At 39.8% G+C, this 22,344-nt stretch overlaps 2 protein-coding genes across 2 annotated transcripts; one reads left to right on the top strand and one right to left on the bottom strand.

Annotated features, from left to right (window-relative positions):
- Positions 1-12,999: 12,999 nt before the first annotated feature.
- GP1BA (glycoprotein Ib platelet subunit alpha) lies at positions 13,000-15,791 on the top strand. The gene is made up of 2 exons (XM_074225400.1): positions 13,000-13,088; positions 13,559-15,791. Exons 1-2 carry the CDS (start codon positions 13,062-13,064, stop codon positions 15,638-15,640), a joined length of 2,109 nt encoding a protein of 702 aa, XP_074081501.1. The 5' UTR covers positions 13,000-13,061; the 3' UTR covers positions 15,641-15,791.
- A 1,296-nt stretch (positions 15,792-17,087) lies between these two features.
- On the bottom strand, positions 17,088-21,957 carry SLC25A11 (solute carrier family 25 member 11). The gene is made up of 8 exons (XM_074225407.1): positions 21,829-21,957; positions 21,391-21,543; positions 20,982-21,188; positions 20,572-20,662; positions 20,383-20,473; positions 20,189-20,288; positions 19,872-19,923; positions 17,088-19,669 (listed from the first exon to the last, which is right to left on the bottom strand). Exons 1-8 carry the CDS (start codon positions 21,921-21,923, stop codon positions 19,514-19,516), a joined length of 945 nt encoding a protein of 314 aa, XP_074081508.1. The 5' UTR covers positions 21,924-21,957; the 3' UTR covers positions 17,088-19,513.
- Between the last annotated feature and the right edge of the window lie 387 nt (positions 21,958-22,344).

Genomic DNA, 22,344 nt, shown 5'->3' with positions numbered 1-22,344 from the left:
ATACAAGGGGGCTAGGCTTATATATACCCTTATTTCAACTATGTGAGTCAGAGATGTAGCATATACCTGCAATAAACTCCTTGCTTATCTCTCACTGGCTGACTGACTTTCATTATTGAACATGCGGGACATGTCCGGCGGAGCTCCCCGAAGAGTTGTGTGAAATAAACTGAGACCCGGCTGCCCAGAGTGGACCGCAACACATACCCCCTGTGAGGATTGGGGTTCTTTAAGCATATCATGAGTCAGATGATGGGGGGGGAATCAAATTAGGGTCATGTCATGGAATGGATGGACCTCTTAGATTGTAACTCAAACTGTGAGAGCCTATGAACACCCAAGAGGGAAAGAGTTTCTGAAGACCATAAATTACTTGACTTTGAAGACTATCTGAAGTACCCTTACCTTGTAAGGTGTATCTTGCAAGGTTCATGAATAAAATGTACAATTTTCTCTCACTCCAGCAGGTTTTTCTTTTCATTCATTTATAACAATGTCCTATGGTAGCAAAACCTAGAAATATTCATTATGCAACATAAGACATCCTTGAGGTATGTCTTAACTCCTGTGTTAAGGGGACCTAATTGACACCAATCAACTGGCTTTATAATGAAGTGCTGTATATCAGTAAATCATACATTATTTATCTTTTTTTCCTGTTCATAAACTGAGCCATATGTACATAATCTAGATTTTGTTTTCATAGTTTTGCACTTTTTTATAGCCTAGTTTTCATTTATTTGTTTTGGGCTTTTTTGCAAGGCAAATGGGGTTAAGTGGCTTGCCCAAGGCCACACAACTAGGTAATTATTAAGTATCTGAGGCCATATTTGAACTCAGGTACTCCTGACTCCAGGGTGGATGTTCTGTTCACGGCGCCACCTAGCTGCCCCCATAGCCTATTTTTCAAAATGAACACATTTGGAAAGGGTTGGCCTAATATTTGCCTCATTTACTGAGTCTTACAGAATGCATGACCATAAGAATATTCAAATCTTAAGGGGTTGTATGACAGAGGACTGAAATTTAAACTTGTTAAAAAAAATTACCAAATCTATTTGAAAACAAGCAATTCATGTTATGCGATGATTTTCAGAGGTTTTAAGATTTTTCCTTTTTTAACCATATTTCTTACATGCATAACAAAGTCAATAATTCCACAGCCCTGTACTTCAAAGTACTTTTTTACCCATCAGTATTAACTATTGGTATACTACTGGTTTTGTATTTTTCTTTCTTTAAGATAACAGTGCATTTATATAGAGGTACAATTTGTTGGAATTTTGTTTGTATTTATTTGATTTCAGTTTAATTTATTTTAATTGTTAAAACTTAAGTTTGTCAAGCAGTAGACATTACTCATTTATGATATATTTCAGTTCAGTCAAGGTACGTTATATGTGGATGTTAATATAAATTTGGTGTTTTGCAAAAAAAAAATATTAAAAAAAAGAGTCATTCTCCAAATGATAAAGGATCGAGAGATATGAACAGTTTTCAGATGAGGCTATCAATACAATCTATTTAAATCCTATTTTAAAATATCCTAATCCATTATTGATAGGAGAAATGCAGGTTGGAATAATTCTGAAGTATTAACTTATACTCATTGAATTGACATCTAGGACAGAAGGAGAAAATGACACATATTGGAAGGGATGAAGGAAAATTGAGTCATTAATGCATTGTTGGAGAAGTTGTGAAATGATTCAACAATTCTGTAGAGCAATTTGGGACTGTGCCCAAATGATTATAAAACCATGCCTACTCCTAGGTCTATATTCTAGAAAAGATGAATAAATTGTGGTATGTGATTGAGATGAAATGCTGTTCTATTATAAGCAATTATGAACCTGATCTCTCAGTAAAACTTACAAGAGAAGATACAAATGGAAATGTACTGTGTACAAAGTAACAGTAATATTATAATATATTCAGCTGTGAATGACCTGCCTTTTCTCAGCAATGCTGAAGGACTTATGACAAAGAGTATTTACTATCTCCATCCTAAAGAAAGAATTGATGGTGTCTGAATAAAGATTGAAGCATTCTTCTTTTTTTCCACTTTATTTTCTTGAGGTTTCTCTTTTTTTCGAGGATGACACGTTTACTTTTACAGCATACTATAGTAGTAATGTGTTTTGTCTATCATGTAACTTACTTTCTCAATAAGGGGAGGAAATGGTAGGAAGGGAGAAAATTTGGAACTCAAGGTTTTGGAAGTGAATGTTGAAATTTGTATTTTTATGCAATTAGGAGAAAAATAAAAATAATATTTTTAAAAGTGGCTTTTAAAATACAAAAATAAAATCCATCTCATTGCTAAATATTATTTTAATCTAATTGTTAAATTTTAGGAGATACTACAGATTTCTTTAATTTTATTATATATATATATGTATATATATGTATATATATACATATATATATATATTAGATTTTTGCAAGGCAAATGTGGTTAAGTGGCTTGCTCAAAGCCACACAACTAAGTAATTATCAAGTGTCTGAAGCCAGATTTGAACTCAAGGTACTGGACTCCAGGGCCGCCACCTAGCCACTCCTATTAATATTTTTAGTACACAGTATCCTCATATGGTTACAGTATGATTTTTCTTTTGAAAACTTTGGTTCAAATTATTTGATAAGTTATTGATTGGTTAATGCATTTGATTTTATAAATTTCTGGTAATTGCTTATTTTGGGTTTCAGGATGTTAATAGGGATAGTAAATATGAAAATTTTTAAATTAGATTTCCCTTTTTTATCTTAATTCTCCACATCAGATAAGATCATTATAATTTCATGCAATTAATATTTTCCATATTTAATCTAATCACAGCATTCCTTTTTGATAAATAATACATCTATTACCTATAGCTGTACAAAGTAACTGATATGTTTTTCTTCCAATGTGTCCATGTATGTATCCTTTAACATTGAGTTGATTTCATTTTTTATTACTATGAATGATACAAGATGCAGGTTTAAGCCTAATTCTGCAATATGCTTTTCAGTTTTCCCACAAATTCTTATCAAATGGGGATTCCTTTCCTAGGTAACTTATTGTCTGCATTGTGGGATCTAAATCTAGATGTATTTGTCTCTGTCTATCTGTCTGAGACCTTAGCCTAATGCTTTCAACTTACCTACTTTCCCATATTTAATCTTTACTGCTTAGTGATACAATCTAAGGCATACCATTATTTCAAAATTCTTAATTTTTATTTCCTTTGATTTGAAAATATTTTTATTTAAATGATTTAAAAATTTTACCTAACTAGGAGATATTGAATTCGTTAATTCAATACATTTTGCCTATGAGTGTTGTATACATAGGCACGATCATTAACATTATTAAGACTATATATAAAGCTCAAAATTTGAAATAGACTACAAACAGACTGGCATATACATGAAGCAACAAAATATATACTTCTCAGAAATTCCTTAAACTTTTAATTTTAGTAGTAAGCCCAATGATGCTCAACAACCTCCTATATAAAATGCATGTACATAATTATTTTTGATGTTAATCAAAAACTGAATGTGTGTAAAAAGGTGCTTTTTCTCTTATGAAGTAAATTACTCTGAAGAATAACATTTATGTCAGCTAGATGGACATTACTCAAAACCAGTGTATGAGAGCATCTGTTTGCTTTACCGGAGAATTACATATCTGGTTTAATGAAAGTTGAGAAACAACTTTCTGAGACATAAATTTCTCTTCTTAATAAAGAGAATATATAGTAACTTAAAGAATCATTTTTTTGTTATACAAAAAATATACTTGACTCAGCTCATCAAATATCTATAAGACATGTCTATTTTGAACATATATTTCACATTTGCTATATATGCTATTATTTAACAAAACAAAATATCCTTTACTATTGATAACCTAAAGATTTTAGTTCTTTTTATTGATCTTAGTAATAAGAATTGGAGATTCATAATTTCAGATCAAAGCAAAGAATTTTCATAAAATATTGAATCAGGTCTCCTTGAACAAGTACAAGAAAATATAAAATGATAGCATAGGTGTAGCACATTAATTATTAAATTAGTAAAATAATAATGAAATCATGCATTTCTTTTTTAACATTGATATTATAGATTCAAGTTACAACACATTTTTTTTTTTAGGTTTTTGCAAGGCAAATGGGGTTAAGTGGCTTGCCCAAGGCCACACAGCTAGGTAATTATTAAGTGTCTGAGACCAGATTTGAACCCAGGTACTCCTGACTCCAAGGCCGGTGCTTTATCCACTACGCCACCTAGCCGCCCCACAACACATTTTTGATAGAAAAGAAGACCATAAAGAAACAAATAACAAAATAAAGAAAAATGTTCATAGTATACTTCCATTTATATTTAGAATCATTCACTTCTTTCTCTGGATAAAAACTGACATTTTATCATAAGTCCTTTGGAATTGTCTTGCATTTCTGAGAATAGCCAAATCATTCACTCTTAATCATCATTAAATATTGCTGTTACTTTGTACAAGGATCTTCTCTTTATGCTCATTTCACTTTTGGAGAGCATCCTGTTCATCATTTCTTATAGTACAATAGTATTTCATCACAATAATACACCACAGCTTTTTCAATCATTCCCCAGCTGATAAGCATCCCAATTCCCAATGTTTTTGCAATAAAAAAGACTATTTTAACATATAAGTTTTTTTTTATCTCTTTGAATTATAAAACCAGTAGTGGTATTGCTAGATCAAAGGGTAATCATGGCTATATAGCCCTTTGGGCATAGTTTGAAATTGTTCTCTAAAATGATTGAAATAGTTCACAACTCCTCCAAGAACTCATTAGTGACACAATTTTCCTACATTATCTCCAACATTTGTATTTTTTTCTGTCATATTAATCAAAACCATAGTTCTGGAGTGATACATCAGGGTTATTTTTATTTGTATTTCCCTAATCAATATTCATTTAGAATTTTTTCATATTATTATAGATCGTTTTGATTACTATTGAAAAGTGGCTGTTCATATTCTTTTACCATTGACAGGATGGCTTGTATTCTTATAAATTCGACTCAATTCTCTATATTATTGAGAAATGAGATTTTTATCAAAGAAACTTGCTATAATTTTTTTCACAGAATGATTACTATTTTTCCTTTCATCTAACTTGAAAAGATAATAGAGTACTGTTTTTCCTTTCATCTAATTTGACATCTAACTATTATCTTTGAACATAAGCAAAAGAAGAAGAATTAGAGAATTTTTGAGGCCTCTGCAATCTCAGGTTGCTGATATATATCAGAGTGTAAGGAACTATATCAGAGTTAAAGAGCATATCAAGTGGATTCCCAGCTGTAGAGCTGCCCCAATCAGAAATAATTTTTCTGGACTCATGAAGAGGTCCACTAAGTACTCCAAAATAAAAAAATATTTCACACAGCTTTTTTGTTACCAACACTGCATGAAGTGACAATTGAAACAAATTTTGAACTGTTGTGTAAATTCTGAGCATTTAGAATGCTTGATTATGTGCAGTGCAGAGGGAGAAAAGTGAACATTGTACTTTATCAGTACAATTTTTTTTAATTTTTGTGATTAAGCAATGCAAACAAGTGGAAATACAGTTCTTGTCCTGAAGAATAAAACTTATTTTAAATTAGAATTTAAAAGTTTCCCCACGGGGAGGCTAGATGGCGTAGTGGATAGAGCACCAACCCTGGAGTCAGGAGTACCTGGGTTCAAAATCTGGCTTCAGACACTTAATAATTACCTAGCTGTGGGGCCTTGGGCAAGCCACTTAACTCCGTTTGCCTTGCAAAAACCTAAGAAAAAAAAAAGGTTCCTCACTAGATATCCTATATATCAATGAAATCACAGATCTAGTCCATTTGTTAAGGTTAAGTTCTTAACAGTCTTTTTTTAAAAGAAAATGTGTTAGTCTGAAGCCAATCCAGTTCTAATAAAGCAAAACTATATTAGTACATTCCTTGAGAAATAACCCAGGGTTATAAACTCAATAGTGAAAAGTATCTTGCAGCAGAACAAATCATAATTCTAATCTCTCCCTCTTGCAATTAAATTCCCTCATCATGGCATGTTTTGAAATTAAATCTAAGTTCTCTTAAGGCCATGTTACTGTATCACCAATTCTGACAAGTTCTACCAGATCTCAACTGGATCAAGTAGGATCCTGTCAAGTGTTTCAGGATGAACCTGGCTAAGTTTGGGGAGCCAGCAACAGCAGCAGCAACTGACTACCCTAACCCCTTTCTATTTGAAGGTTACACCTCATCCCTCTCACAGGCAGGGTATCTTTAAGGGGACTGAGGACATAGATGTCTCAAATTAGAGGCATAGAGGCTTTCTGCAAATGATTTCAGCAACCACTGACAGTCTTCTACTTTTTAGAAGGTGGTTCCCCTTACATGCTAGTTTCATGTAGCTTTTTAGTCAGATTAGTTTTTGCTTTCAAAAGAAATATTCAAATTTACTCCCCTCCCAAAACTATTTCTTCCTCACCTTGCATTACCTTTATTTCCAGGGAGGGAAAGAGGATTAGGTTTATAGCTTAGTTCTATTCCTATAGAGTACAGTTCCAGTTCCAAGACCAAAATCTCCATCAGGCTGGAATAAAAAGCATCCTGACTTCTCACAACTTTCCTACCAATCTGACTGGCTGCAAAATCCTTTCTGAAATCCTGGTTACCATGATTCAAACTCACAAGTCTGGCAGGGATCTCTATCAGCATCTGAAACTGAGGAGGAGCCATGAAACAGACACCCTTAGGCCTATTTATCAGAGCCCCTGTGAAAGAGGGAAATGGGAAAAAGAGAGAGAAGGGTTTTCCCCTCTCACTGGTTCAGTTTACTGCAACTTGGTGGCGGGATATTCACCCTCTGGATGAAGTAGGAAAGACCCCACAAGAAAAAAAGAAGAAAGAGAGAGACTATCTGAATCTGGCAGTTTTTAAAGACACAACATTCCTGGCTACAAAAACCAATCAAAGGAGGCTAATTCTCTCTTCTCAATTTTAGACAATCTAGGGATGTCAGGACAAGGCTCCTTACAATAAAAAATGTTTGTTGAATTGAAGTGAATAAAATATGTGTGAGGGCTCATAAATATTAATATTTCAGGGGTGGCTAGGTGGCGTAGTGGATAAAGCACTGGCCCTGGAGTCAGGAGTACCTGGGTTCAAATCTGGTCTCAGACACTTAATAATTACCTAGCTGTGTGGCCTTGGGCAAGCTACTTAACCCCATTTGCCTTGCAAAAAAAAAAATCTAAAAGAAAAAATATTAATATTTCAGTTTATCAGATAAACTGAGCCTAAAAGAGGTAAAGAATACTTTCTGTATAACAAAAAAGTATACTCTACCATAATACAGAGCAGTCCATCTTCTGCAAGTCATTCTCTGGGCCTCTGGAAAAGGATGTAGTTAATTGATGATCCCTAAAATGAACTATTCATCCAGAAATAATAAGATAGAGCACCAGCCCTGGAGTTCAAATCTGGCCTCAGACATTTGACACTTACTAGCTGTAAGTTACTTAACACTGATTGCCTGGCATCCAGGGTCATCTCTGTTCTCCTGATTCATATCTGGTCACTGGAGGAGAAAGTGAGGCTGGTGATTTAACACAGCAGTCCCTAACTCAAATCCAATTTACGTGCATGCCATGGCATCACTTCCCTGATATCATGGTCTTCTTTGAGAAAGAACAAACAACAACAAACCAAATGAGAACACCCTTACTGATTCTCCCTATTGCCCCCATGTGGCTAGGGAGAGTATAGACTATCAAAATGAATAAAACTATCAAAGTGAGGAAAGAACCTCTGGGATTATCTAGTACAGAGGTTTTCAAACTCTTTGGTTTCAGAATCCTTTTACATTCTGAAAAATTATTGAGGAGTACTCCAAGGAGTTTTGGTAAACATTTAACATTTTAAAATTAAAACAAGTAAAAAAACTATATTAATTTAAAAGTTAATAATATTAAATTCATTAACATTTTTAAACAAATAACATATGTTTAAAATGAAAAATAACTATATATTCAAGAATAAAATGTTTAGTAAAAATAGTAACACTTGAAAACTCTTTAATGTCTGCTAAAGAGAAGACAGGTAGATTTTCATATTTATCCTGGTCAATCAAGAAAAACTTCTAGGAAAACTGAAAAGTTGTCGGACAGAAATTAGGTTATATTTAGATCACCATCTCACAACACATACCTCAATAAGCTCTAAATGGATATATGTCCTAAATATAAAAAATAGTATCAAAAACAAATTGGGGGGGCAGCTAGGTGGCATAGTGGATAAAGCACCAGCCTTGGAGTCAGGAGTACCTGGGTTCAAATCCGGTCTCAGACACTTAATAATTACCTAGCTGTGTGGCCTTGGGCAAGCCACTTAACCCCGTTTGCCTTGCAAAAATCTAAAAAAAAAATTAGGGATAACTAAGTCACTACTTTGGAACAGAGGAGAATTTTTGCCCAAGCAAGGAACAGAGATAATCATAAAAATAAAAGTCAATTTTGAAAATGGAAAATGTAAAAAAAATTTGCACAACCAATTCAATGCACTTAGATGTAGGTAGAATTAAAAGGGAAACCTAAAACTGAGGAAAGGAGAGAAGGGTGTCCCTGTGTGAGAGTGTGAAACATTTGCAGCAAATGTTTCTGAGAAAGAGTCATTTCTCAATACATAAATAGTCAAAATACAAAAATAGGCAATTCTGAAAGGAAATGCAAACTATCAACAACTATATGGAAAAAATGGAACTTCAAAACCTGAGAAAGGCAAATTAAAAAATTCTTTGTTTCCACAGAAATTGGTTGGAGGGGTTGTTTTATGTCTATAAATTAGTGCAGCTATTGAAGAAAGCAATTTGGAGCTATAACATTTCCCACCTCTCCCAAAGAGGGCAAAAAGAAAAGAAAATGATCCATATGTACACTACAAAAAAAGTTTTAGCAGCACTTTTTCTTGTGATATTTGTCCTTGTAGCAAAGAACTGGCAACACAATGCATTCCATCAATTGCACAATGACTGAACAAATTGTGGTATATGAATAGAATGGAAATACTGTGCCATAAAAAAGGATGGAGAGGGTAGTTTAAGAGAAACCTAGCAAGATTTCTTTAAAAATTATTTACTTATATTTGAACTCAAACAAGTTTTTTTGTTCTGAACTGAACTTTCTATTATCTTCTGCAGAAGATATTTTTAAATGTCTTTAAATGTTACAGTGACCCTGTTTTGAGGGAAGATATCACTATTGCAAGCCCTCTCCCCAAATATCCTTCCAATTGAAAACCAAGAGAAAAAACTAAACCTTATAGCAAGCAAAATGAATTCACAGTGGTCATGTGAAAAAGTTTGTCTGTGAATATTATAATTAACATTTTTCTGGAAGGAGGTGGACAACAATCTTCATAGTTTCTTTTGGAGAATTGGTAATTAAAATAATCAAAATTTTAAGTCTTTCAAAGGTGTTTTTCTCCAAAATATTGCTCTCAGTCTCCTGCTTCCCTCCTGCCACGAATCAAAGTTTCTACTGAAGATGGATAAACAGAGAAGACTCTAGAGATTTAACTGAACTACAGATCCACATGGACACACATAAGCTAAATTATCACACACACACAAACACATACATTCTCTAATTATTTTTGTCCTTCAACATTCTCTTTAATATACTTGCAGAAATATCTAGACCAAAGTATGTATGTATGTGTGTAAAATTCTTTTTTATCCATTTTAGATAAAAGCAAGATACATCTTATGTCCACTCCCCCTACCCCTTCATACAGACATAAACACAAAAACACTCCATTTGTAAGAACAAGAGCTGGAAGTGGTAGCACTTCCAGATCACCAATTCTATTTTTGTTCCAGTATTCACAGGCATCATGTGGAGAAAGAACCAACCAACTATAACCCACAGGAGCAGGCAAGTCACCCTAGATGAAACATACTGAGGGTGAAACAGAAAGTATTATGTGCTACGCAAGTCATCTCACCAGGAAACTTGACCTCTCAGACCATGGAGACAGCCCCAGACCCTGAATCCAAAAGCCCGGGGAGCCTCCATACAGTGTCCCAAATCCATCATTCTATAAAGGAATTAATTCCTCTAGAGAATCACCTGGTCCTGTAGGTACTAAAGTCATATTTTTTGAAGACCGTAAAAAGGAAAGCTCTTATCACCTAAGTCACCAATATCAAATGGTTCAATATCAGGAACTGATAGAGTTTTTATTAGTGGAAAAGACATGAAAGAGGCATCTAATTTTACTACTGCATCTAAGGATCAGGGGACTTTTACATATTACTTGCAGCCAAAACCTTCCCTGTGTAGTTTCTTCCCCCACCCTTCATTAGAATGGGAGTTCCTTGAGGATAGGAATTGCCTTATTTTTCTATATGTATCACAGTGCTTGGCACATAGTAAGCACTTCATTCATTTCTTATAGGTATAATCTATAGGGAAATATTTTATTATTGTTTGGAAAAACATTTATTAATATATAAACTTAATTTGGTGTGACTAGACATTGTCCAATTCAACAGTTTTCTGTAGACACCTCCAGAGAAGCTAGATGGCTGTAGCGAATGCTTGAATCCCACCTAGGTCTTGGGTCCCACTAAAAGCCACCACTTTTTAGGGAGATCATATTCTCCAGCAGCCAGCTGGATCATACTTTCCAGCAATTCAGCTGAGGAGAGGATGAGCTTTAAAAAAGGGCAGAAAGCTGAGGTAATTGGGGATAGTAGAATAGGGGTTGTAGTTCTGTGAGAAAAGATAAGGTAATCAGGGACATGAAAATGAGGGATGCTAGCTCAAAGACCTTTCAGGGTAGGGTAGGGTTTTGTAGGAATTTGTTGTCTTATTTCAAGGTTTGTCTTGTGCCTGGGAGAAGGGATTTACTGAGTCCTGGGGGTGGGAGTGAGGGTGGGAGTGGGGGGTGGCCAAGATACTTCTCTGATGTTTGATAACCTTATCACAACAATCAGACAGCCACCTCCAGATGCTTTTCTTTTTTCTGGTTTTTGCAAGGGAATAGAGTTAAATGACCTTAGGGTTACATAATATTAAGTAATTATTAAGTGTCTGAGGCTACATTTGAACTCAGGGCCTCCTGACTCCAGGCTAGTGCTCTGTCATCTGGTTGCCCCACCCCCTGATGTATTTTTGAGAGTTGATGGGCCTTGAAACTGGGACCTAGATTCTTTATTCTGAAATCACCTAGATTGTTGTGCTGACTTCTCCCTAGATTAGGGTATCTCTCTTCCTATTTTGGGGGGTTCAGACTATAGGACCTTAAGGGTCCTCTCTAGTATGTTAGGACATAGTGTTAAGGACCTTATAGCCCCTGGACTTGGACTGTCTTGGTCTTCCAGCCTTGGCAGTCATTGTTCATTGTGCTACCACTGCTCTCAAAAAATTTCAAGGTCAATCAAGTAAATGTCCTTCAATTAGAGAATGGCTTAGCAAACTGTGGTATATATATGTCATGGAACACTATTGTTCTATTAGAAATCAGGAGGGATGGGAATTCAGGGAAGCCTGGAGGGATTTGCATGAACTGATGCTGAGTGAGATGAGCAGAACCAGAAAAACATAACAGCAACATGGGGGTGATGATCTATGTTAATGGACTTGCTCATTCTATCAGTGCAACAATCAGGCACAGTTTGGGGGTATACATGATGGAGAATACCATCTGTATTCAGAGAAAGAATTGTGGAGTTGAAACAAAGACCAAAGACAATTATCTTTAATTTAAAAAAAAAAAACGTTATCTTGTTATATAATTTTTCTATCTCTTATACTTTATTTTTCGTCCTTAAGGATATGATTTCTTTCTCATCACATTCAACTTAGATCATTGTATACCATGGAAACAATGAAAAGACTAACAGACTGCCTTCTGTGGGGGGTGGGGGGAGGGAGATGAGATTGGGGAAAAATTGTAAAATTCAAAATAAATAAATAAATAACTTTAAAATGTTACCTTCTGCAGGCAAAATAGCATTATAGAAGGATGATTCTCTTTGATATCAAATAATAAGGTAGTCTCCAGGGAAATTTAAGGTTTTTGTCTACTCTTGGTTTGCTCCCCTCCCCTTCCTGCTGATCTCCCTCAGCTAGGTGTGGTCATTACTAGAATCACCTCCACCCATAGGTTAGTGGTAAATTCCAGAGAATAAAACTCCATGTCTAACCTATACTTTCTTACTTTAACCCTATATTTTTTAAGATTTTGTTTTTAAGGATAACACATGGAATAAGTTTTGGAGCCACCAAGGATTTGGGAGCAGAAGAGAAGGTTGCATCAATGGATATCAATGGATACTTACACGAAAATTCTTAATTTTCAAATGTATCCCTCAGGAAACTAATGCTTCCCAGTTTTATGGCAGGCAGTAGGACGTGAGGGGATAATTATTATTATGTTCTAATTGACCTGTGGATTTACCCAAGAGGGTACCTTATACCACTTATACCACTTTTCTTGACTTATAATCTTTAGGTGTCTCCAGCCTCACTTAGTTATACAGAGTGATCTTTCAAACTTATGTGGGCAGTAGGGGAAACTCCTCTACCTCTTTATTTTCTCTCACCCTCTATCAGCATTGTGTATATGTTTGTGCATGAGTATTTAAAATAACTCCCTATAAAATACTGAGGTACCAAATCACAATGGCAAATGAAATAGTTCTTACCATTAAAAAACAAGTAAAGATGTCTTATGCTACAGAAAACAGGTAACTGTTTAACTTAATAAAGAAACAATTTCACAATAAAGTCCACTATCCTTTACCCCTCACTTCTTAGAACTCTGAGGAATGGAGGAAATAGGGGTGGGAAGCTGTGAGAGTAGATGATAAGGGTTCTGTCTGGATCCCCCCCCCCACCTTGAAAAACCCAGGGCTCCTATCAGACCAGAATTTCCTTCCCTCTCTCTTCCCCCACCTTCCTGTTCTTGCCCAGAGCCCTTTAGAGTGTCTCCCTGTAGAGTGAGCAGAAAGAGAGGCATTAATACTGTCCCTGGAAGAAACTATGAACTTGAGGATCTCATGGGAAATGGTGAGTAGTGGAAAGGACTGGAAAAGAAGTGTTGACTTGGGTACCATAAGGAGGGATAAGATTTTTCAGCCTGGTGGACTGAAGGTGGTGGTAGTAGGGAAGAACTATTTGACTAAAGTGGTGGACCCTTGGGATCTAGAAAGAATTAAGAGTTTGAATGGTGAGATAAGAAATAGGAGTCTGAGGAGGAAGACACCAGAGATCTTAGAGGTAATCAAGGGTTGAGGATATAGTAAGGAGAGACTTAGGGGTCAGATACCTGGGTCCTGGAGAGGTTATTTGAGAGGATTAAGTGCAGAAGTGCATAAGAAATGAGAAACTGGGAGAAATCTTTGTCCTGCCGGGTGGGGAGGAGTAGAGAATTAGAAGAGGGGTAAAAAGTCCAAAGACTGGATGGGTCTTGGGTTCTTCTGGAATCTGGAATGTGGAATAGGAAAGGAATCATCGCTTCCTCTTTTGTCTTTCCATAGGACCTCCAGCTACTCTTAATACTTCTCTTCCTCCTCCTCCTGGGCCCTTCCCATTCCCAATTTCCCTGTGACTCTCAAAAAGTGGCTAGCAAGGTTGAAACCAACTGTGAATTACGTGGTCTGAAGTCTGTGCCAACAAAGCTGTCCCCAGACACTGCCATCCTCCAACTTCAAAATAATGACCTGAAATCCTTCTCCACTTCTTCCCTCAGTCTTCTAACCCAACTCACGGAACTCTACTTAACTAAAAATAACATAAGTGTCCTGGTGGCAGATGGGAAGCTTCCACTACTCTCAATACTGGATATCTCTGATAATGCTATAAAGACCTGGGTCCCCCTAGGGCATTCCCTCCCCTCTCTCACCTTCCTAGACCTCTCCAGAAATGCTCTAGAGTTTCTGCCTCCAGGAGCCCTGACTGGTCTAGGTTCCTTGGAGAACCTCTACCTTGCAGGCAACAAGTTAACGAGTCTGCCCCCGAACTTTCTGAAAGAAGTACCCCATCTCCAGAAGCTGGATCTGGCAAACAATTACTTGCAACACTTGTCAGCAGACCTGCTGGTAAATCTCCATCAACTAAACACCCTCTTCCTACAGAATAACCTGCTCTCTGTCCTTCCCTATGGTTTCTTCTTGGACCATTTGCTGCCTTATGTCTTCCTCCATTCCAATCCCTGGAAGTGCAACTGTGAACTTCGATACTTACAGAACTGGCTAAAGGAAAACCAAGGTAGTGTTTACTTCTGGAAGAAAGGTGTGGATGTCAAGGTCATGACTCCAGATGTGAAGAGTGTACAATGTGACACTCCCTTTAGGACACCTGTCTACACTTTTTCTATGAACTGCCCCATCACTGGGGATAGAGACTATGATAGCTATGATGAGTACGATGGGCTAACTGAGCAAGGTGTCTTAGAATCTGAAACCACTGTTCCAACCACCAACTCCCTGAAGCACTCTACAATCCATAATAGCTCAAACATGACCATGATAGAGCCTACCACATTTCCAATCACCTCAGAAACAATCACATCCTCAACTACTGGAATAATCCTTAACAGCCCAGAAACAACTATGCCCTCAACTATGATCTCCTCAGAAGCTACCACACCTCAGACCACCCTCCAAAAAATATTACCATTACTAACTTCCCAAGGGTTAACCATGCTCTTTAAAAGCCCAGAAACTACTGTGTTCCCAACTATGCCAGAATTAACTAGGTTCCTTTTCTCCTCAGAAGCTTCTACAACTTCTGATCTTCTCAGAAGCTACCACATCCCAGAAAAAGTCACATTCCCAACTTCTCGAAGTTCTACTTTATTTCTTAACATTCCAGAAACTACTGTGTTCCCAACAATGCCAGAACTCACTAGGCTCCTTATCTCAGAAGCTATCACACTCCAGACCACCTCAGAATCCATTGCATTCTCAGAGAATCAAGAAACTACAAGGTTCCCAAATTCTCCAGAAGCTACTACATTCCCAGTAACCTCAAAAACTATCATGCTCCAAACCATCTCAGAATCTGTCACATTTCCAACCACAGATTCTACTGTACATACTTCTTTCATGCTTGTTACCTCCCCCAGACTCTCTTCAACTTTAACCCTCCTAAATTCCAATATTCCCTCACCGAATGAAGTTGTGGCTCTAGGAAGTTTAAGTGATCCCAGCAACTCCTCTCAGATTTCTATCTCCTGCTGCCTTTTCTCCCTGTGGTTCTACATTTTTGGAATAGCTTGGGCTCTGATCTCTTCCATTGTTCTCATTGTCTTCTTAGCTCTAGTTCAGCCCCCACATCATCTGCTAAGAACCTATACCTTTATGGAGGACAGCCCCAATCCACAGGGCACTGTCCACCTCGAACTCCATAAGAGGAAGGAGGTTATAGTTCACAGAGCTTGGCTCCTTTTTCTTGGAGGAACAATACCCTCCTTCCGTACTAGACTTTTCCTGTGGGTACGGTCCAATGGCCAAGTAGGACCTCTGACTCTGAAAAGGAAACCATCTGCTCTAAGCCTGGGGCAAGGGGAAGACCTGTTGGGGTCAGTCAGTATCAAGTATTCAGGCCACAGCCTCTGAGAAGTGCTCCTATTAAAAAAAAAACACAACTTATCAAGCTAAAGTTCCTAGACAGAATCTAGCACCCTGAATGATTTGGGAAAGATCAGTAAGGATGTAATATGTTCTTCTGGAATCTAGGGACAGGATATGAACCCATAATAAAAATGTCTTCAAGTAATTAATCTTCAAGTTATTGTGTGTATTGGTTGGTTGTGGAAGGGGAAAGATGTTGGGTCTTGGGAAGACCTACTTTGCTACTCTCCCTCTCCCCATTACCACAAATTTTGAGTTTTAAGTGGTAGTAAGAAATTCAAGATGTCCTGAAAGCGGTTGGAGATGGGGCTGGATTCAAGGCCCCTTTTTGGGGGGGAGGTGTTGCAAGGATATGGAGTTAAGTGACATGCCCAAGGTCATACAGTTAAATAATTAAATGTCTGAGGATGGATTTGAACTCCTCCTGACTCCAGGGCTGGTTCTCTCTCCATTGTGCCAACTAGCTGCCCTGGATTTCAAGGTCCTTTGAACTTTGGGAACTCAAGTGGGTAACACAGCAGGGACCAGAGATGTTGGGAAAGAAGATTAACCTGGGGATGAGGGGAAAGCACAGGAAGTAAATAAGAACAAAATGGGGACATAGCATTAGGAGGTTAAAGATTGAATTTCTAGGCTACATGCATTAACATTTTTTAAATTGCAGAAAAATTATTTCTGAGGTTTGAACCATAGAATATAAAATTCTCCTGATGTTCTTTCCTTTGTACCACAATGCCACCCTCCCATCCCAAGTAGAATCCTTTGGAGGGGAAATGTTGGAGAGGGGTTTCCCCTGGAACCCTAGGTTCCTCCAATGCTATTCCCCTAAAATTTCAAACATTTTATCACCTGAAAAGGCTCTCCCCTCCAATGAGCTGCAACACAGACTATTCTTTTCTTGAGACATTCTCTTTTCCTAACCACTTAACCTCTCCTTCCAGCATCTAGCAAAGATGAAAAAAATATTTAGCCACCTGGTGGAAGCTACGTAGAGCAGTGAACAGAGCTCTGGCCTTGGAGTCAAGAGGACAGGAGTTTGAATCTGGCCTCAGACACTTGACGCTTACTAGCTGTGTGACATTAGGCAAGTCACTTAACCCCGATTGTCTGGAATTCAGGGCCATCTCCAGTTCTGATTCATATCTGGCCATTAAACCCATTTGACTATGGAGGAGAAAGTGAGGTTGGTGACTTAGAACAGCAGCCCCCTCACTCAAATCCAATTCATGCACTTGTCATGGGATCACCTGCCTGATGTCAAGTTGTTCTTGAGAACAAAGGACAACCACAATCATCACCCACCTCTATTTGACTCTACCTTTTTTTTAAGGTTTTTGCAAGGCAAATGGGGTTAAGTGACTTGCCCAAGGTCACACAGCTAGGTAATTATTAAGTGTCTGAAGCTGGATCTGAACTCAGGTACTCCTGACTCCAAGGCTGGTGCTCTATCCACTGTGCCACCTAGCCGCTCTAGCTCTACCTTTTAATAACAAAAAAAAAATCCTCTAAGCTATCTGGGCTTAAAAAATCAAAATCCCTTTACTATGTAATATTGAACCAGGTTCAAATATGACTTCTCTTATACACTGATGTCAGAAGTTTTAAAAAGGCCAACGCTAAAAAAAAAAAATTGTTCTATCTTCTCTACTCTTAAGACCCTTCAATGATCACCTTTGTAAACTTAATTTTAGTTTGCATATGGGTTAAGTAGCCCAAATATATCCATATTTGCACCTCGGGTTGCAAAAAAAAATATTTTTCTTTCACAGGTATGAAATCAAATACCTCTTCTTCCTTTTTCCCAAGTGGCCATAGTATTGAATTTTTTTTTTTAATAACAACCTCAGATCAGAGCTGGAAATCTCATTTTACAGATATGAAAACTGACACCCTGAGATCAATGACTATGTTTAAGACTATTCGGCTAATCTCATGCTTTGTTTTTAACTCAAAACAGGTCAGTGGGATATTTACTTCTTTTCTTCAATGCCAATGAGATTTGTTATATAGCTATTATGGTTTATACTGGAACTTTCTATTTTTTCTTCTTTGCCTTCCTGTGGGGAGCCTACTGCTCCATATGGATAATAAGGAATTAGATTCAGGGAAAGGTGCAGGTTACATTAAGATGCCCAAATGGTACAAAGTTATCAATCTAGTGTTTGCTTTGCCACTGTGTGGCAATACTGTCTAGGTCTCCTTTATGAATGTTGAACTGGATATACCTCAATGTGTTATGAATTGCTTCTACAATTAAAATGTTGATAATCAGCAAACAGAAGAGGGAGTCTAGAAGTAAACTTGGACAAAATGATCTCAATTCAGCCTTTCCAGCTTAAGTCATCTAGCAGAATCATTTATGAAGAAACCCAAGGCTCAGGGACTTGCCCAATACCATTACAGGCAGTAAGCAGAAGTAGGATTCTTGACCCTAAACTTAAGGAACTTTCTGTTGGACTTCATTTTCTTACTCTCCTAAATATTCTCCTCCCATCCCCAACAAGTAGCTAGATTAGCTGCTTCCCTCTTCCTAAAACAAACTTTCTCCTCTTTCATCTTAGTAAATTTTTATCAATTTGGATTGGAGTTAAAAGAATCCTTGATCCCTCCCCCAAGTTATGTATTGGATAGACTATAAAAGGCAGCAATTTGTCCTAGGCTCCATTGAGAGAGGTGTTCATTAGTGCTCAATATATGGTCCCTATTCATTGATCCTGCTAATATTGCTGCTCACTCATCCCATCTACCCTCCCTTTGGACTGGAAAGTTAGTTTGTCTCCTATTCTTCTTTGTAGTATTTGGGTTTCAGCCCTTTTGGGGGACATCCATCTCCCACTCCTCCCAACAAAAGCAGAAAATAAGTACTGCAGAATGTTTCCATGATCTCAGAAAGCCAGTTGAAGTAATGACAAATACCTTACTACAGTTAAATATATTTTCATAAAATCATATATTTTACCATTATTTTTAAGATTAAAAAAAAGGCATAGACAGCCCGTTCCCCAGAAACACAATCAAAGCAACCCCTGTCCTTAGGCTGAGGGAGGATAGAGTGCCCAAGCACATAGTAAGGACAAAAACCTCTTTTTCCTATCTCTTGCTTTCATATGTCTGTCTCTTATAATTACAAAAATGGGGGACCATGTGGATTGTGGAGGGGCCCTAGTCTTGATCAATGTAGAAGTTGAGCAAATACAAAATTTCATATCTATCTCTTAATAGGCGCTTACTAGGCCCTCTGCTGGGGATGGGGAGTGAGAGAGAAATATTCTGCTTTACCATGAGGCCTCCTTGGCTACATACACACTCCCCTCTGTTCTAGCTCCTCTGCTTCCTTCCTCTTCTTTCTCCTACTAATTTAATTTCCCTGCTTGGGAAGCAAGTAGAAATATTCTATCAGCTAAGGAACATCATTCCTAGGTGTCCAACTGCATTGTGGAAATTAAACTATCCAAATTGTTGCTTTTGTGAGGGACTCCTTGCCCTCCTTCCTAGGATGTTTCTGGGTTGAATAGAAGTCCCAATAATTATGGAGACATGTCCCAGGTTCTCTGAGAGGAACCCAGAGGCCACAGGAAAAGGGAAGTAGAGTCCAAGCTGGAGCAGGGGGAACAGAGCAAAGTCTTTTATATCAGGAGAAACCACATAGAGGGTGGGAGGAAAAGTGAAGGAGTTGGGGGAAATAAATAGAATGGGAGGTTGAGGAGGGCAGAATCCAGACAACCCCTTTGGAAGGTAAATGTATGGTTAGGGCCAGGAGGACTAAAGCTCAAAGGGGTGTGAGGTGATAGGGACTCCTTAGATCCCTATTCCTGGGAGCCATGTCTCCTCTTGGTCCTCAGGCACCCTTGGGGTTCCTCAACCACTGAGAAAGAGTTTCTTGTAGGCTTTGTTCATCTGCTCCAAGAAGATAAATGTGAGGACAGTATGAGGACCAAGTCGGGCATAGTAAGGAGTGAATCCCTTCCAGAGGCTGAAGAATCCTTCATATCGAATGACCTTCACCAGCACATCCTGCAAGACAACAGGGGGTGGACTTGGGGGTTGAAAGGAATAAATCCCCCCCCCCCCATTGTTATTCCCAATAAGAGAACCAAGTATACAGATTCCCTGGCCTTAGTATGTGAGGAAACATAGACCATTTTGCTTATTGTTTGCTTATATTGAATGCTGAAGAAAGATATGAATAGCTTCCCTCAATTCCCCAAATTCTCACCAGTCCATTCTTATACTCTGGCTTCCCATCAATCATTCGCATATTCTGGATCCTGGGATGAGCACAAGAAGGAGTAAATAACATGTTAAAGTTTTGAAGAAAGTAGGGATTTAAGTTAGAGGCTTTTAAAGTTTCCTAGCTTCATCCCAACATAGTATAGATGAGGAAAAATAGAAAACAGACCAGGACTTTTTGACTTCAGAGTCCAAAAAATTAACTGGTTTGCTGTCCTATTGAGTAATTATCTGAACAATGTTAAATGTACATGTAAAAACCTAGACAACCCTACCCCTTTACTTTAGAGACCCTGAGTTCACCTGGTTTTAACAATGTCCACAGGCATAGAAGCTGCTGTGGTGACCAGCCCACTGATCATACTGGCGCAGAAATGACAGAAAATGTTGTCAGAGAAGTGACCTACAGTGGCAGGAGAAAGGAGATATATCAGTTGAAATCCTAGGAAGGGTTGGGGACCGCATGCTTGGGTGGGTGGGGAAGGTCTGGGGCTCACCAGAATCCAAGAGAAACTGTTTAGATTGTGAGTAGGAAGCAAGTTGGGCAGCATTGACAACAACAGCTCTAGCCATGGTAGGGATACAACCCTAGCATTAAGAGAAAAAGCAATGTGTCAGCCCCCCACCTCTTTTTGGACCCCCTGGTCTCTCCCATTCTCTTCCCTGGTCAAGCCTCTTCCACTCACCCTCCAAAGGGTGGGGACTCCCTCTTCCCTGGCAATCCTCAAGAGTGCATCAAAAACATTCTTATAACCTCTGCGCTGATCCACTGGCATCCTGCGGAGAATAAGTGAGGTAGAAAATGGGACAGGAAGGAGAGGATATGTATGGAAAGAGTCAAGGTCATGAAAAGTCCAAGCATTAGCATGGTAATTCTATCTTTGCATTACAGAGAACCACAGTGCTTCAAAGTCAAAATATCAATCTCCTCATTTTATAGCTGAAGAGAGTAGAGACTGGTCCAAAAGTAGAGTGTGAGTAGTGCAACTAGAACCTGTGTCTTCTGATTGCCGATCCCCTGCTTTTCCCAGGCTACGGGTCCCCAGAGAGAGGCTTTGGGGTTCTAGGTCCTTAGGTAAGATTTGATATGACTCACCGACCATCAGCTGTCATTCGAATCAGGGCAACTTCAGCAGGTGTTCCTACAAAGGCTCCTGTGGCACCTGCTGTCATGCCAATCAGGGCTTTCAGTAAGAAGCCAGGGGGTGTCCCGTCTGCCCCAGTCAGGCGCTCAAAGAGAACAGTGTAAATGCCAAGGCGAGTTGTTGTGTAGGTTGCCTGGCGTAGGAGCCCGGCAGAAAGCCTGATGGAAGGAGAAAGCAGGTCAGGAACCCAGTCAGCAAGGCCCAGTGGGAGAGGTTAAAGTCCCTTCCTCAGTTCTTCATCCTAAGAGCTCCACTAGGAAGAGCTGAGTCGCCGTGCCTGTGCTGTACCTACAACTCCTGCCCCTTCGTTCCCCCAAAGGCCCTCGCCTCTAACTCTCAGGTGCCCAGTTGCAGAATTACCCTGTGTAGATGCCTCGAAGCCCTTCGGTCCTCAGGATGCTGGTGAGGGCGTGGAAGCTCGTCTTGTATTCCCGGGTCTTGGCCCCTTCCCCACTCAGCTGCATTCGGTTCTTCACCAAGTCTAGGGGCTGCACAAAAACAGTGGCCCCCATCCTGGGGGGGGGGAGAAGCCGGTTCAGGGGAGTCGGCAGCACCCCACCCTTGAGTGCCACAGGTGTGAGGCGCAAGAATGCAGAGGCGGGTCCCGCGTGGGCACGGACGCCGCCCGGCCCAGGTACGTGTGCCCCGGGCTCGGCCGCGTCCGGCTGGGGGTCGCCGCCCCGCTCGGGGGGGCCACAGGGGCGGCGGGGCAGAGCCACGTGCCGGCTGACCCCGGGGCCCGGGAGTGGCGCCCGGCCGCCCGCCCCGGCCAGCCCGCCGCGCGGGGAGAACGCTTACCCAGCCAGGCCCCCGAACAAGAACTTGACCGACTTGGGGGACGTGCGGGGCTTTAAAGCCGCCTCTCCGGCCCCAGGAGCCGCCGCCGCCGCCATCTCCGCTAAGGCCTGCTGCAGCCGGGCCTCGAGAGCGCGTGCCCCGACACGCACCCAAGGTGACACTGCGTGCGCGCGCCCTCGCTCTCGGCCAGCCCCCTGCCCCGGGGCCAGCCCCCCCGCCTCGTCTGCGGGAAGCCGGCGCGCAGGCGCGCGAGGAGGCGGCCCGGCCGGAGCCCGGGCCGGGAGGCATGGCGCGGAGGCGGGGCTTGGGGACCGCTACTGGGGGCGGATCGGGCTGCGCGGTTCGAGGCCCGTGGACAAGGGCATAAGTGGAAGAGAGCGCGGAGCTGGGGCGGGCGTGCCGGGGGCTGGGGCCGCAGCAGGCCCGGCTCCGCGGCGCACGAGCTCGGGGACTCGGAGAGAGCGGGCAAGTCTCGTGAGATCCAGGAGCCCGGGAGGGACGGGCAGGACTCTCGCG

Source organism: Macrotis lagotis, chromosome 2 (assembly GCF_037893015.1).
Source record: "Macrotis lagotis isolate mMagLag1 chromosome 2, bilby.v1.9.chrom.fasta, whole genome shotgun sequence".
NCBI lineage: Eukaryota > Metazoa > Chordata > Mammalia > Peramelemorphia > Peramelidae > Macrotis > Macrotis lagotis.
Note: the sequence above shows the minus strand (reverse complement) of the source record. Positions and strands in the feature narration are given on the sequence as shown.